The sequence below is a fragment of the Euprymna scolopes genome, chromosome 26 (genome assembly GCF_053919585.1).
Source record: "Euprymna scolopes isolate OS-2025 chromosome 26, ASM5391958v1, whole genome shotgun sequence".
NCBI classification, from domain to species: domain Eukaryota; kingdom Metazoa; phylum Mollusca; class Cephalopoda; order Sepiida; family Sepiolidae; genus Euprymna; species Euprymna scolopes.
The window spans coordinates 57,018,489-57,034,613 of record NC_136507.1 but is presented as its reverse complement, the minus strand read 5'-3'; the positions used below and the strand labels follow the sequence as shown (position 1 = coordinate 57,034,613).

At 34.7% G+C, this 16,125-nt stretch overlaps 1 protein-coding gene across 4 annotated transcripts in view; it reads left to right on the top strand.

Annotated features, from left to right (window-relative positions):
• The window catches only part of LOC145248075 (protein PALS2-like), a 203,812-nt gene that overhangs the window by 55,365 nt on the left and 132,322 nt on the right, over positions 1-16,125 (top strand). For all 4 annotated transcript variants that reach the window (XR_013863323.1, XR_013863322.1, XM_080109855.1 and 1 more), the window contains exon 2: positions 9,752-9,794. Coding sequence is in view for 1 of the 4 variants with exons in the window: in XM_080109854.1 (XP_079965980.1) it covers positions 9,764-9,794 (31 nt within the window). In the remaining 3 variants the exon portion in view is untranslated. The remainder of the gene's footprint in view (positions 1-9,751; positions 9,795-16,125) is intronic.

Here is a 16,125-nt window from a genome sequence, read left to right as displayed (position 1 = left end):
TGAATTTCTTTCCTTTTCTTGTGTTCCTTGCGACGGAGTCTACAACATCTTGGGTGTTTACATGTTAACGCGTGTGTAAATGTGTGTATAACATAACACTAATATTCTACTTAGACAAATCACAAGGCAAACAGAGGCGCTCATTTTCGCGCCCTTGAATTAAACAGGATAATGAGACAGCTTGTATATATCAATCATAAGAGTAGTGGTTGATGGGCAGAAATCAGAAGCTCTCAGTATTAATGCTGAAGTCCCTCAGGCATCCATCCTAGGCCTAACTCTTTCTGATTTACATTAATGATCTTCCAAATCACATCCTTAGATCATTCGTACACATTTTTGTTGACGACACTACCATCTAATCAAAGGCCGCAAACGACCAAGTTCTCTTTGATTCTCTCTCCTCTGATCTTGAGCCTCTGGTACAATGGGGGGGGGGAGTAGCTGGTTACTTTTAATGCATCTAAAACTAAGCTTCTATCTTTACATCATCAACGTTCAAATCCGTTGCCAAGATCGCTGGAAAAATAATGGGATCCTTCTATCGATCCAGTAGATATCTACCTGCTGCTGCAATTCTTTACCTATATAAGAGCAAGGCACGATCAAGGATGCAGTATTGCTGTCACATCCGGGCAGGAGCTGCTAGGAAGACCTTATCTTGCCTTGACAGAGTTCAGAATAGAATTTGTAGCCTAGTGGAGGGTCCCCTTTTCTTTTCCCTGCAACCCGTTTCTCACAAATAAACGTCTGTTTAATCGTTATTTTCATGGCAAGTGATCGTCTGAGTTCCAATCTACGGTTCGCCCTCGCCAAACATTCACGAGAAACACTCGTTTGGCTGAAAACACTATCAATAATTTCCCCCACTCTTTATCTGTGCCTAAATCTAAACGTAGATTCCATGAACAAAGCTTCTTCCTTAGAACTTCACATCTGTGGAACTCTCTTCCGTTTACCTGCTTTCCAACTGACTACAATATGGTCGTCTTCAGTGTAAACAAGTCCTTGACGAGCTGTTCCCCTTAAGTAATCTAATTTACCAAATTTCCACTTCTAACGGGTACTATGATATTGTCCTTTTGACCTTCATCCTCGAGTGGTCTTTGACCCTTGATAAGTGATGATTCCTTTGTAAAAAAAAATAAATAAAAATAAAAAATTATAAAGAATGAAACGCTGAGTGAGTGACTCTCGGGCCAGGATATTATAATAATTCGGAGATCCCCTTTTTGGGAGTACTAAATTCAATTTTTCATTTCAGGCTTTAAAAAAATCGGGAGTTTATTTTTTGGTAAATATTTTTTTATGTTTTAGCCAAAATGAACTCACGGTGTCATAATTTTTATGACTAAATATTGTGATTAAATCCGTTTTGTTGCTTACATGCTGAGATTGCTTGAATACAGAATCAGCGGCAACCAGTTGTCGTGTCTGGTTGTACGTTGTCACATGCTGTTTGAATAACATGCTTAAACGCCACACAAATAGAGAATCAGCAGGAACAGTTGCCGTGCCTCGTCGTAAATTTGTCGTGCCTTAATTTGTCGTACACAAAAAATAAACCGAAAAATATCAAGTGTTTCATTTTGACTTTAATTTTTTACTCCTTTAATTTCTTCAAACTCTTAGCTGTTAACGTTCAAAATGGTTTGACTCGTTTACTCTCCGGCCTTCTTCTGGTATTTAGTGTGCCTGGTAATACCATTTAAAATAAGTGGTGTCTACATGACAAGTATGTTACTCATCGCTTCATGATATGTCTTTGTTTGACACAAGATCAGAAATGTGCAGCGCCGAAGGGATAAGTAACCTGTAAGACGAGGTAATGAGCCAAGGCGCCAAAGCAAGGGTGCCTTGGGCCAGCGAATTACTTGAAACTAATCAACTGTGAGGGGAAAGGAGGAAGAATTTTTTTTAACATTTTGCTCAAAGTCAGAAATAATTGAGCTAGTGTCAAAAATGCTGCTGTTCAAAGGTGTTCACTAATTTTCGAGCGGAATATTATATCGGTATTACACCCCTCTCTTTTTCTTTTCTTTCCATCTTTTTCATTTCTTTCCATCTTTTTCTTTTCTTTCCATCTTTTTCTTTTCTTTCCATCTTTTTCTTTTCTTTCCATCTTCTTTTTCTCTCTTTCTCGTTTTCTCTCTTTCTCGTTTTCTCTCTTTCTCGTTTTCTCTCTTTCTCGTTTTCTCTCTTTCTCGTTTTCTCTCTTTCTCGTTTTCTCTCTTTCTCGTTTTCTCTTCTTCCCCTTTTCTCTCTCTCTCTTTCTCTCCCTCTTTTCCTCTTCTCTCTCTTATCTTTCTCATCTCCATCTCTTCCTTATTTACTTTCATTTCTATAAAAATTGCTTACTATTTAACAAAGAAAAAATAACTTAAAACATTGTCATTTCAAAAAGTCATTGTTATACAACCTTGAACTTTCACAATTATCTTTTTTCTTTAGTAATTTTACAAATAAACGAGTCTTAAGTCGCGTTTGTCACTTATCTCTTAAACAAGCAGATTTATTTATTCCTAGTTCAACTTTTCATTAAAAAACAAAAACAAAATGACGTCTGTACAATCTCACAAAAATAAAATATAATTATGCAGCTCAAATTTTCATAAATATTCCATCAAATCGACCCAACAATGCCCTTGTAAATTCATTGTTACCGTTATTTCTAAATTTATCTACTAATGCTCTTTTAAGCACGATCTAGTAGGTTGTTCCACAAATATGTCGTTGGCGTTATTTTTTATTTTTTTCCATGGGATTTTGAAAAGTAACAAAACCTGTTGAATGGAAAAACTGGATGAAAACCTGTTTTAAATAAGTCACCATTTACTAAGTGATCAGCAAGAATTTTGAAATGAAAACAAGAAAACATGAATTAACTAACAAAATATATTTATAGCAATAATTTGACAGATATGTAAAATAGATTTTGAAAGACCGAAGTTCGTTTAAGTTTTAAAGTTCTTGAATAAGTGGACAAAACCGCCAGAAAGTTCCTTTCAAAGTTCCGTTGTGTCTATTCGTATGTGTGCGTGTGACTATACCTTCTGGGTGGCTGTGTTCGCTGGATATACAGTAGAACCACGTGATACGGTAACCCGGGATACGTTTTTCCCCCCCCAGGTTACAATGTGGAATACGATGTTTTCCCGGACCCTGGTTACGGTATTTGCCTCGCCTTGCGGTATTATTTATGTTATTTGATTATATACATGTGTATTATATGCTGTATCTTATTTTGTTACTGATGTTTTATATGTACTGTATTAAATTTTGCTTAGGTTCCGCCATACAGCGACTTCACCTTACGATCCTAAACCCCGGAACGGATTAATGCCGTATCCTGGGGTTCTACTGTATAGCAATAGGGTTGAAAAAATTTCAGCGTGGGGCATTCGAATCGAGGCGTGTTGCATTGCGCGTGTCACCCGAAAGAACTGTGATTTCAGTTGACCAAATCGCTGTTTTCATAGGCTTGGTTAAAATCACACAGGATTATTGTTGTTGGTGTTTTGTTTTTTGTTTTTTTTTTTCGAAACGATTTTCATTGGTTGGAAAATATATTTTTTCTCTTTTCACTTTTCTCTGAAAGCTGACTTGATAGAGAGAGTGAATCTGAACAAAGCAGAGAAAGAAAAGAGTAGCAATTAATGTAAATAATTTCGAAAACTTTTAATCTTTAAATACATGAAAATTTGTTTAGAACTTTAAACCCAATTTAAGTAACTTTCTTTTTGGCAGTTTAAGTCTTTCCAATTTTTGTCAAATTTCGAAGGATCGTACAAAATTAATTCTTTGATAACTATATTAAAATGGCTAAGTTTGTTTACAATGAGACCGAAATACATTTTGATGGTCTTAATTTATTAATTAAATTTTCTTAAATAGAGGTTTTTATATTTCGCTTTAATATTTTATGCTTTTTTTTTTTTTTTTTTTTTTCAATAAATACTAGGTACGTGCAAAATGAATGCCGATGCTCAAAATGTATAAACATTTTGACCCCTCTCTTTACTTAAAAAATCACCGAAAATCAGGGGATTAACCAATTTTAATAAAATTTACAGTATTTATCAAATAATGATCGCGGAATATAATGAACTAATTATTTTTATTTAAATCTTAGTGGAAATCTATTATTTTGTTTAAACAAAAAATTATGATAAATCGGCTTTCAAAACTAGGTCCCCCCCCCCTATCGTTGTCCGCCCATTTTTGCCCGTACCTAATAAGTACTGCTAATAAATATAAAAATGTAGGGCACGTAGGAATTACATAAAGAACTTATTTTGTTTAACTTTATATACAGCGCCATGCATTCGACTGAGTCGTTGTTTGGCTTCTTGCTCGCGCACTCTACCCCTGGACTGTTATGATGGATTTGTGCAGAAGTAAGATTAATACGCGTAGACGTATATTCGGGCCCCCAACAAAAGACAATTCAAATCAATTCCAGTTTTGACCGCCTTTAAACAAAATGTTATCCTGTGTTCGCCGTTTCACGTGGCCACCTAGAATGTAATTCCAAGATACACAATTCGTTTATCGACAAAAGTCAGCATACAGAACAATTTTCTTTGAGTTTTCCCTTGAATTAAAGGTGATACCTATTTAGTTTCGGAGATGTAGTCTTACTCGTAGAAGACTAGCGGGACCTGTGGAAATTCCACAGCGGACTCTTTCACATGTAATTTGTTGATGTTGACATTCTGTGGATGTTCAGCATAAATAGAGACGCCCTGATATTATTGTAGCTCTTTTGTTAAAACTGCAAAAGTATTTAAGTTAGCAGGCACGCTCGACGCAGTCCGGTCGTAAAATACGCTTAAATATGATATTTTAATGTATGCAGATTTCACATATATACTCTATATATAGTAAATTTTCTATCAGTTCTTATTTGTTGTGATTTTAAAATTTTAAAAATATGTATATATATATATCCATATGATTTGGGTGCATCAGCTTGAATCGAAACCAAAACTTATGAAGATATATATATATACACACACACATTTATAAAACCAAATAAATAATAAAATATATAAATCAAAACTTATGAAGAATTCTTAATAAAATTATTTATAAAAAAGATAGATTACTTGAGTGCCATCAGCTATAACCGAAACCAAAACTTATGAAGAATTCTTGGTAAAATCATTTATTACAAGAAATGGAAGTTCATAACAATTACACGATCTGGATGTAAGCGTGACTCACAAAATAACACACGCGCTATCGCATTAATTTATCGATGATTCGAACTTTTTTTGTAAATGTTCAATCTCAATCATAATACAACTAACTTTAACTTTGAGTCACGTTCTTCCCCTGGTGCAGGCTGTCTGAAGATGTAGTTTTTATTTATTTTATTTAAATGCATCAAACATTGATGTTTCTTCTAAATCTAACCCACCGTCCACTTCGCAAAACGCGATCATGTCCTGTTAGTAAAAAAATAAATATAATTTTTCTCTACAAAACAACCAAACTAAACACCACGAAAAAATATTTCAAGATATAAACATAAACCCTTTCACCAAGATAGGGTTGATATGCCGTAAAACCAAACCAAATAATCTGACTTTATTTTTCTTAACTAAGCACATGGCTCTCCATCAAGAACCCAACCCTACTTCCAAGTTGTGCTAGCATAATTTTATTAATATGCAAACGAGTTTCCAGTGCGAAAAGATATTTAAAAAAAAAATGAAATTGGAATGTAACGTTTTATTTTCTCACACTAAACATCTTAAACGATGTTCAATTTTCTGCTGTCGCAAGGGGATCAAATAAACGCATTTGTTTTTTTATGTCCTGACCCTTTGGTTCTCTTAAAAAAAATACTAACTTTATTAACATGCTGTCCATTGTAATAACGTTCATCATCATCATAGCCTTGAACCCTCTGGATGGGCATAGGCCATCCTCAACAGCCCACCAGCTTCCCCAGGAGTAGCCGGTCTGCTTTGCGTCCGCCTTCAGGTCTCTTCTCCAGGTGTTCTTTGGTTGGCCTCTTTTCCTCTTCCCCTGGAGGTTCCAGGTCAGGGCATGGGTGTGATATTGGTTGTTTCCTCAGGGTGTGGCCGATCCATCGCCATCTTCTTCTAATCTCTTCTTTTGCTGGTACTTGGTTGGTTCTCCCCCAGAGATCTGTGTTACTGATGGTAGTTGTCCAGTGGATGTTTAGCATTCTTCGAAGGCATGAAGTTGATAAACGTTTGTAATAACGTTACTGTTAAGTTATTCTTATTAAAAAGGGTGTAGAAGTAAAATATAATCTTTAAATAAAGTGAAGGGACACGTTATCTCAACTGTTCTACATCGGCTAACCCAAGAATTCTCATTCATTTTTCCACCATTGACATTCTATCGGGGGCTACTCTTCTGCACGCATCTATTTATATTGTTCAGATTTAATTTTCCTCTGAGCCCACCCAAACTAAACCTATATTTAAGATTCGCATTACACATCCATCGTAAACTTACTTTCAGAAAACCGAAAGTTTTCATGATTTTAAGTTCTCGATTTAGAAAATAATATATATTTTTTTAAAACTGTAAAAAAAAAAAAAAAAAAAAAAAAAAGACTGACTGGTAACACTGGCGAAAATTGCAAAAACAAGGATGTCGTCTGTTTACAGTAAAAGAAAGAAGACGTCTTTTGGCCAGCTCGAACCAGGGACCACATAAAGATTGTAAACATCTGCAGTGACAATGGTTTATAAAAAAAAGTCAGCCCGTACACAAATGAAAAGAAAATTGATACCATCGTGCAATTTACACGTATGCACTTAGTTCTTTTTTTTCTTTCTTTTAATCAAGAACGGCAACTGACCTCTTATTTTTCAACCCTTTACTCTTACTGTACGACTGGGCTGACTCTGAATAACTGGTCTGTTATTGATTGTCACTAGGTGACCGCGTTGGCAGTAGTCACTATTGAAGGCATTCTGTCTGCTTCTTTACATAGTTCAGAAAATTACCACCTGAGGGCGCCATTTTTATTTTTTTTATTTTTTTAATAATCTCCGTTTTTCTTTTTTCTTTTCCTTTTATTTTTGATTTACGCTTGCCTTTTTTTTTCACCATTCTTTTCGTAGAGTTAATTATAAAAGACATTTTAATAACAGGAGATCTTGATAGCAAGCTGTAAGGAAGAGAAAATGTAAAAAATGGTTTTGTTTTATTTTTCTATTGGCATTTTTCCATTTTAGTTTTTTTTTGTAAATAAGGTTGTTATCAGAATGACTGTTAAGGATAAATTCTCGTTTGTTGTTTAAATATCAACAATAATAAGCGTGTTAAAGAGCCCTGATACGAGGGACGTGCAATAAGTAATGCCCCTGACCCACTTCCAGTTGTCTGATCTAGCTAAAATTTTGCCTGTGCGATGATTTATATCTCTACGGGTTATGTGGCAAATTACAGCTCTGAACTAATTGTGGTTTCTGTTTTACAGGTGTTTGAACTGAGTCAGGTGTGAAATGGAGCCTGTTGAATGTCGAGCAGTGATCCGGTTTTTGTATTTGAAAGGACGCACACCACAGAAGACTTTTGATGAAATGAAAGAAACTTATGGTGATAATGCCCCATCATATGACCTTGTAAAACGCTGACATCGTGAATTCAAACATGGCCGGAAGTCTGTGGAAACAGCCCCCAGACCTGGTGTCCCCGCTTCTGCCATTGATGAAGCATCTGTCTGTCAAGTTGAGGCTGCCATTTTGGAAGATCGGCGCATTACTATTCGACAAATAGCCCAAGATGTCAAGATTAGTACAGGGTCTGTGGAAGCTATCATTCATGACCATTTGCATATGCATAAGGTGTCTGCCAGATGGATTCTCAGGTTGCTCACACCATTCCAGAAGCGAGAACTCGTCGAGTGCTCGAGGATGAATTTGGAGATGTGTCAAGAAGATGAGTCAGTTTTTCAAAAGACTGATTATACAGGATAAAACCTGGGTCCATCTCTATGATCCAGAGACCAAAGCCCAGTCAATGCAGTGGAAGCACTTGGACTCACCACCTCCAAATAAGGCAAGGGGGCAGCCCTCCACTGGCAAGGTCATGCACTTGAAAGGAAAGCGTTTCCCAGATGATGCAGCCTTGATTTCTTAAGTCATGTCATGGTTGGAGGACCAACATTGGGTGTTCTACAAAAACGGTCTCCAGAGCTGCATCAAACGATGGGAGAAATGCATAACTCTAGGTGGTTCCTATGTAGAGAAAGACTAATAACTGTGCCAAGTTTTGTTGCTCTACTTCTATGGGAAGTGGGTCAGGGGCATTACTTATTGCACGCCCCTCGTAACTAAACACATACCTCGCTTTCTTGTGGCAAAAAATATTCAGAACATATCAAATAAGGGGGAGGACGGGGTATTGGCGTCTTAAAACAGTTTTCTTCATGCTCGTTAATCGTTGATAACTGTCTAGTAGAAAGATCACTTTAATTTCAAAACCGAAATAGATAGAGCTCCTCAGCCAAGTTGATGACAACTAGGAGAATGAAACTCTGTAAAACTTGCAATCAAAATGATTACCGTTTATCTTGCCTTGGCATGTCGCCGGATTATAATGGAGACGCTAGAGTAGTACTTGTATTGTACAAGCAACGATGTACAGATGTTATTATGCGATCACTCAAGCATATATATATATATATATATATATATATATATATATATATATATATATATATATATTCAAGCACGTCTGATTGAACACGGCAGTTATTCTTTTTTTCCGATTTTTCTGGATATTTTTTCTATTCGTCGAGCGATCTTTCTTATTTCAGCTGGTATGTTGTATAAAATGGCGCTCAAAAGTTGCTGTTCAGCCATATTCTTCTCCAGCGCTTTCTATCGGATTATCATCAAGAGCAATTGTTGTAGTTATCGCTTTCTTTTTCTTTTCCTTTGAGGTGCTTGAGAAGAATATGACTGAACAACAACTTTTGGGCGCCATTTTATACAACATGCCAGGTGAAATAATAAAAAAAGCCCGCTGGGCGAATGGAAAAGATATCCAGAAAAATTTGAAAAAAAGAATAACTCTGTCATGTTCAATCAGATGTGCTTGAATTATGACTTGCTGCCAATATTCACACACACGCACACATATATATATATATATATATATATATTCACAATGTTTAAATTCATTTAAGATATATTTCAAGATGCATTTATGCTTTTATACTGTCTCCAAGAGACATGTGTTTCGGAGAAACCCTGGAGTTCCCAGACAATTAGCATAAACTCTTACCGACAATCAAGACTGTATATTTTAAACACATATTTATTAGTTATCGAAAAAGTTAAATCTGAAAACTTATAGAATCATTTTTCAGAAATACGCAAATGAAGATTATACAGAGAAGAGTTTACTTAACACCTTAACGAGAGGCGTAGACTTATAAACTTACAGAATATAAAGCATTTGGAGAGATATAGATGTGGCATTTAGATGGTCGATTGTGTCGCACACGCACCCAGAATGCAACGAATATTCACATAGTGTCTGCGTCTGTGTTTTATTTTTTCCATGTTTATTTTTTACACTTGTCAGTCTGTGCGCTCACCTCGACGATCGTCAGTGTGAGAAACTGACAATACGGTCATAAGAAGATGAGATGAATGAAAAATCCATGGCACGCAACGTTGGATCGGTGAGTTATCGAGCCAGGGACACGTAGTCTTATAATTTTGTAAAAGTATTTTTTCTTTCTCTCTTTCAGAAATAACCCATCATGCCAGCTGCCAGCATGGAGACCGGCTACTGTAAGTACTAAATTTTTTTAACATTTTTCCATTTATTTTAGACGGATTCTTACATCTCTATAAGGTCTGGTTGTTCTAAACAATGAAACGTTTTTTTTTTTTTTTTTTTTTTTTTTTTAAACTGAAGCATGACTGACCGATCTTCAGCTAAAGATGCGTGAACGTATCTAAAATAGTGACTACGTACCATTGCTCTTTAACTTCAGGAGATCATGGCTCCAAAAAGTCATCTGGAACACAGGCGAAGAATTTTCAAGGTATATAAATATTATCGGCGGGCGTTGTGTAACCTTGATGTGACGTCTAGTGTTGTTTGTAGCATCAGATGTGGCATAACGTCTATATTCACGGTAGTTAGCAATGTGTAATAGTCTACATAATACGGCAGTGTTGGCAGCAAGGATATAACAATACATCAGCTTTTTGGTTTTACTGTTTCTTAGTTTCATTTTTTTTCTTTTAAATTGCTCTTAGAGTCTTCCCTAAGCACACCTTTTAGGGGAGGGTGTTGGAAGTCATTCGAAAACAAATCTACCTCATCTTAACACTCAAATAGAGCGTCCCTAGTCCTTCCAGTCTTGCCACATATCACTATTTTCTATCACTTCCGAAAAGCGACTTCGTGTTCACTACGTTACCATGAGTTCCTCGCTAATCTGATTTTGCGTAACATTACATTAAATATTGTTACATCTATATGGCTTTCATTCTAATTACCCCATAAAATTGTCTAAAAATGGTTCAGGATTTCATATTTCTAACTTGTATTTTAAAGATAAAGTCAACATTTGGAATTTTTTTTTTTTTAATCAGTGGTATTACTATATGAGCAACGCAGGGTATCTATACTAGTCTTTTGTAATATTGCTATATTCTGGTGTTATCATCCTCCTGAACGAACAAAGATTGGAAGTAAACTATCAATACATCAAAAGTTAAAAAAGGACGTTGTGAGCGTCGGAAACTATAGAAATTTACACAATGAAATAGGGTGCTGGGATGTTCTTAAAATCGGTTTGCAGGAATGAGTTAGAAGTGAACGTAAGACGTATGAAATGCAGTTCTTAAAACCTGCCAGTAAGTAAGTCTCTCTAATATATATATAATATATATATATATATATATATATATATATATATATATATTAAATTACCCATCTAGTGCGCTTAAAAGCCAATCACAACGTAACATTAGGCAAATAAACAAATATTTTACTTGTTTGAAATTTATAACATAAATATATCTCGGAGCTAAACTCCATCCTCAGTATGAAATATATTTATGTTATAAATTTCAAACAAGTAAAATATTTATTTTCCTAATATTAAGTTGTGATTTGGCTTTCAAACGCACTTGATTCGTATTTTATTTTATTCAAATTAATCAACGTTTCTATATGGAACACTCACACCCTTGACTAATATATAAAACAGATGTATAGATACATGATTCGAAGATGGTTGTTGATTCTGACAACACTGAAAATCTGTGATATAGCGCAACAGTCTCTCTGCAGGTGTCTGTACAAAGATCCCTCCCCATATTTTCAGGTTGAGCACTCTTGGCAATAATATCGTTTGCTACTGCTTTAGCGTAATGTGAAGCTGTTTGTAAATAAAAACAAATAAAGTACTGTAAGGGTGGCAGTCAATGTTTGTGTAAAGCATTGTTGGATACTATTGTCGACGCCACGATTGTAAATTTTCTTAATTAAATAAAAAAAAAAATAAACATTTAACGTTTCCCGGGATGCAGTCAAGCTATTTTATTTATTTATTTATTTATTTATTTATTCATTTTATTCCTTTTTACATTTTAAAGCTATTACCTGTTTTATTTATTTCCTTCTCACAGCGAGATGTGACACAAGGATGGATCAGAAAGTGGGATTAAAGAATCAGCGTCTTAAAGGGAGAGCACTCTGGCCTGCAAAAGATACTAGGTGGCCTTGTTGGCGTTCTTTAGCAGCGTCTCTGACGATTAGCAACAAATTAATCTCTCTTCAAAATGAGAAGGTAACACCTTGGAGGGTGGATCTTTTAGAACAACACGGAACCAGCAACATACTGTAGTGATCAGGGAAAAGCCATTTCAACAATAACTTTGACTCTGTTGGCTTGGACACCCCCCCTTTTGAACTCCAAACTATTAAATGTAATATAAACAACTATTATATGAGGAAATGTAAAATTTGATTTCCTGAGTTTGATTTTTAGATGGCTATTGAAAAATGTGTTGTATTATAGTCGTCTGAGCCGAACTATTTTTTTTTTTATAAACTGAATCTATTATACTGCTTATAACAGTAAAACAATAACTAATGAAAATATCATTAGAAAAAATGTGTCAGCTTAAATGAAGTTTAGGTCTGACTTTGAAAATCTGATAAGATATTTTTGTTAGATATTACATGTAATTTTTTTCCTCAAAATCGTCCATTGCACAAAATATCCTAAAGTCCACTTTTCTATTATTGTTTTTTTGGTCGCTGTACAAATTTCACTAAAATTATCTGCTGAAGATCAAAGTAAAAAAAAAAAGGCGAAATGTCTGTCGATGGCGCCAGTCCATTTTGACCGATGGCTGTTATTTGTTCACTAACAGATAATATTTTCTGGTAATTAATGATCGCGATCATGGAAAATACGAGAAAAAAATCTGTTTAGGCATGAAAAGTAGTATGTTGTGTTTATATATTACTGAATGACGAATCATTTTCATTAAACACCCAGTTAGTATTATGCGTCTAAAATTGAAGAAAAAAATGATTGAAAAGTGTCAACATTATGTTAATAAGCAAAACAAAATGGTAACCAAATTTTACCCGATGGAATGTTAATCTATTAACGGAAGTTAGTGAAAAATATTTTACTCAATTTTAGATGCATAATACTAACTTGACTTTTAACGGAAACGATTCTTCATTTAGTAATACTTAATGAAAACTACATAAAACTACTTTTAATGCCTAACCAGATTTGTTTCTCGCGTTTTTCCACAACTGCGATTGTTATCAAATTTCCCATTCTTTAAAAAGATTGGTTTGTAAACGGTGAGGAGTGTTAATATATAGAAGCTGGAGTGTGGAAGGATCGGCTATAGCGCACAAAAGCCTAAGGAAATTATTCTGACATTTTTAAGAGGAGGGGGAAGATTCTTTCGTTTTTTCATCTTTTAAACTCAGTAAAAGTAATGATAAATGTTTATGTCGGAATCCTAAACTCGTATTGTCGAAAACCTCCAAATTCTACATGGCAATATTAATTTGATAAGTCTCGCACTTCTGTGTTTTATCTTTCTTTTCTTTTCATTTTTGAAGAATTCGATTCGGAACAAGTGGAGACGATCACGAAATGGACGTAATCCCTTGTAAATATGTTGATTTCCCAATAACCTATTTTTCTTGTGTTGTTTCCACAAAGGAATTCAACCTAAATATCTAATTTATTTAACCCATATTTTATTATCCACATTCTTTTAACAATTGAATAGTTTATTTATTATTTATTTCATCCGAATTAACAATTTACTGGACATTCCATTTAAACCTATTGTTCTTTAAAACTTATGTCCAGGGTTCGATTTCTGCTTTCTCTTATTTTCATTTTAACTAATCTCTCTATTTTTATACTTACATGAACAGGGGACAGCCCTTATCATGTAACATCCCTCCCTTCCATATTTCACAAAAAAATGTATGCATTTTTCACTTTAGTACATTTTTTATTTTTACATCTACACAACCACACGGCTAGAAAGATCAGGCTAAAAAAACACACAAAAAAAAATCTTTCAGTCAGCCCTTCACGGCCGACTTCGCAATTATTTATTTTTTTATAAGATCAGAACCTTTCTGATCTTTGTGGCATTTACTTTTTGGGTGTAGGGTATTTACCTATGATTCACATCAGCTATTTTCCAGCCACCCATATGCCGCAGACTAGAGGTTTTCACCTTTCTCGAAATGGACGACTTCCTTCGTCTCAAAAGTGTTCTGATCTCTCTTTCCGCATGGTTAGTCTTATCAAGTATGGCTTTGTTTTTTATTCTATAACTATCTTACACGGGACATACCAAAGCTCATATACTTAAATCTTTGTGGTTGGCTTCAGAAGTTTAAGATATACCTTTTTTCTCTCATACGGATTCACTCGGATTTCCTTGCTTGGATTCTTGAAACTTCGACGAGGATTTAGAAATACCACCCCTAACTAACTAACACCTTTCCTGCGCCCAACAACTTAATTGCGCCTAAATTCTATCTAATTGCCCGATTTTTTTGTTGTGATTTTTCTTTTCTCTCACCAGGGCTTCCAAGATCCAGCAGATATATCCCACATTCATGCTTCTCTAAAAAAAAATACAAGGTTATATCTTTCTTACGTAATCTACGGCATATTTTTGCCTTTCTCTTACTTCATTAAGCTATATGTGATTGCCTCGGGACTACCTCTCATCGGTTTACTGGTCCCCTTAAGAATTTTCGTATTCTTTCCAACGCCTGTTTATTAATTAAGCCAAGACTTACTTACTACTTTGCTTGGAGTCGTTACGTGCAACCAGCTTATTTTAAGCACTTAATTAACCAGGTTCCCAAATTTTTCGTATAGGAGCACTTCTTGTGCTTATCAATCCCTACCAAGTCACTTTTCTTGGAGAAAAATTTTTAGGATCTCTAAAAAAACAAACAACAAAACCAAATGGTAAAAGAAAACATCTTTCTTACGGCTTATCACATATAAAAACTCTCCAAATACCCGTTTACGTAATTTTAATTCTTGTCCCCCTTCTAAAATTCTAACTGAATCTGTAAGCCAACCATACGTCTTAACTTATTTTCTACTAGATCATTTTAATCTAATGTATATTTACGGATAACTTTGAATTCTTGCTGTGAAAATCATAACATTTAGTTACATAAGACAATTTACAATATTTGTTCAACATCATAAAACATTTTCAAAAAAATACCTTAATACATTTAAACATTTTGCAACAGTTATAACTTTTTTTTTCAACAAAAAAAAAGAAAAAAAATCATCTGTAACAAACAACAATTCAACAGTCTGTCCAAAACAATTGTCCCCTTTTTTTTTTCAAAAACAACATAAATGAACACACAAAAGCCGAACAGTTCAACTATGAACACGAAATGCATTTCCAAACAATTTACACGCTGTTTCAGAGAGTACATGCGACCTTTGAAAAATTCCTGTTTTGATTGACAGATTAAATTCAACAATTCGTCCAAACGATTTCATATTGACACATATTTTCTAATGACACTTCTACAAATTTCAAAACAATAATGGGTTACACAATCTCTGCATTTGCGTGTATATGTGTGTGTGTTTTTTTTAACAGACCAATTCATTTATCAATGAATTACGCATGGTGGCTTGTTTACTATTTTTTTTTCATTACTACGAATTTCTTTTTACGGCATATCGGCCTTTTCTTTTTCTTTTTAATATTTCTTGTATCTTTTGTTCTCTGTGTGCGTGTGTGTTCAATTTTTTTTCTTTTTTTTCTTCGCACTTCTGTGATCGTGTAATTTTTTTTCTTTTTCTGTGGTATTTATTTAATTTATTTTTTTTTAAATTATGTTGGACCCTTTTAAAACGTTGTGTTTTTAATTTTTTTTTTTCGTGGTATCGACCCCAGGTTCGGTTTCTTTTTTCTTTAAACCCACCCTTGCTGGGTGGTCTGGTCATTTACGGCACCAAATTGGGAGTTGTTATATAGTTATTATTAGTAGTATTAGACGACACCACTTGTGCGCGTATGTTACGTGAGTTCTTATTAGTAAAGATATGAGTCTTAGTGAGAGTTCTTGTCTTATTACATATGATGTTGTATCTTAGAGAGAGAGATGTTGTTGTAAGAGAGATTGTTCGTTTATAACTATTCCTATATTTTAAATGTTCATTACTTAGACGTGTAGATATGAAAAAAGCTCTTAGAATGATGAGATAGTGTTCAGACAGTCTTAGTGTAGATATGATGTAGATTCACATTGTGGATATGAGATGTCGAGACGTGTATGTAATGACATTTTATAACACAGACATATAATAACAATACAATTTACCTTTTTGTAGAAATCACAAACACAAAGATGAGCTTTATCACAAAACACATGAATTTATTTCCTCACGACCGGTCGTGGTTTCCTCATCAAGAATTCAAAGTTTCACATTTTAGTTTCTGAAGTGACGTCTCGCTTCAGACGTCTGCCTGTCTCTGAGTTTTCTCACTGACCGTCTCTCCGACCAACTAACTCTCACTTCCTATATTGAGAAATCCATGCATCCCGGCCACGTGAGCAAAA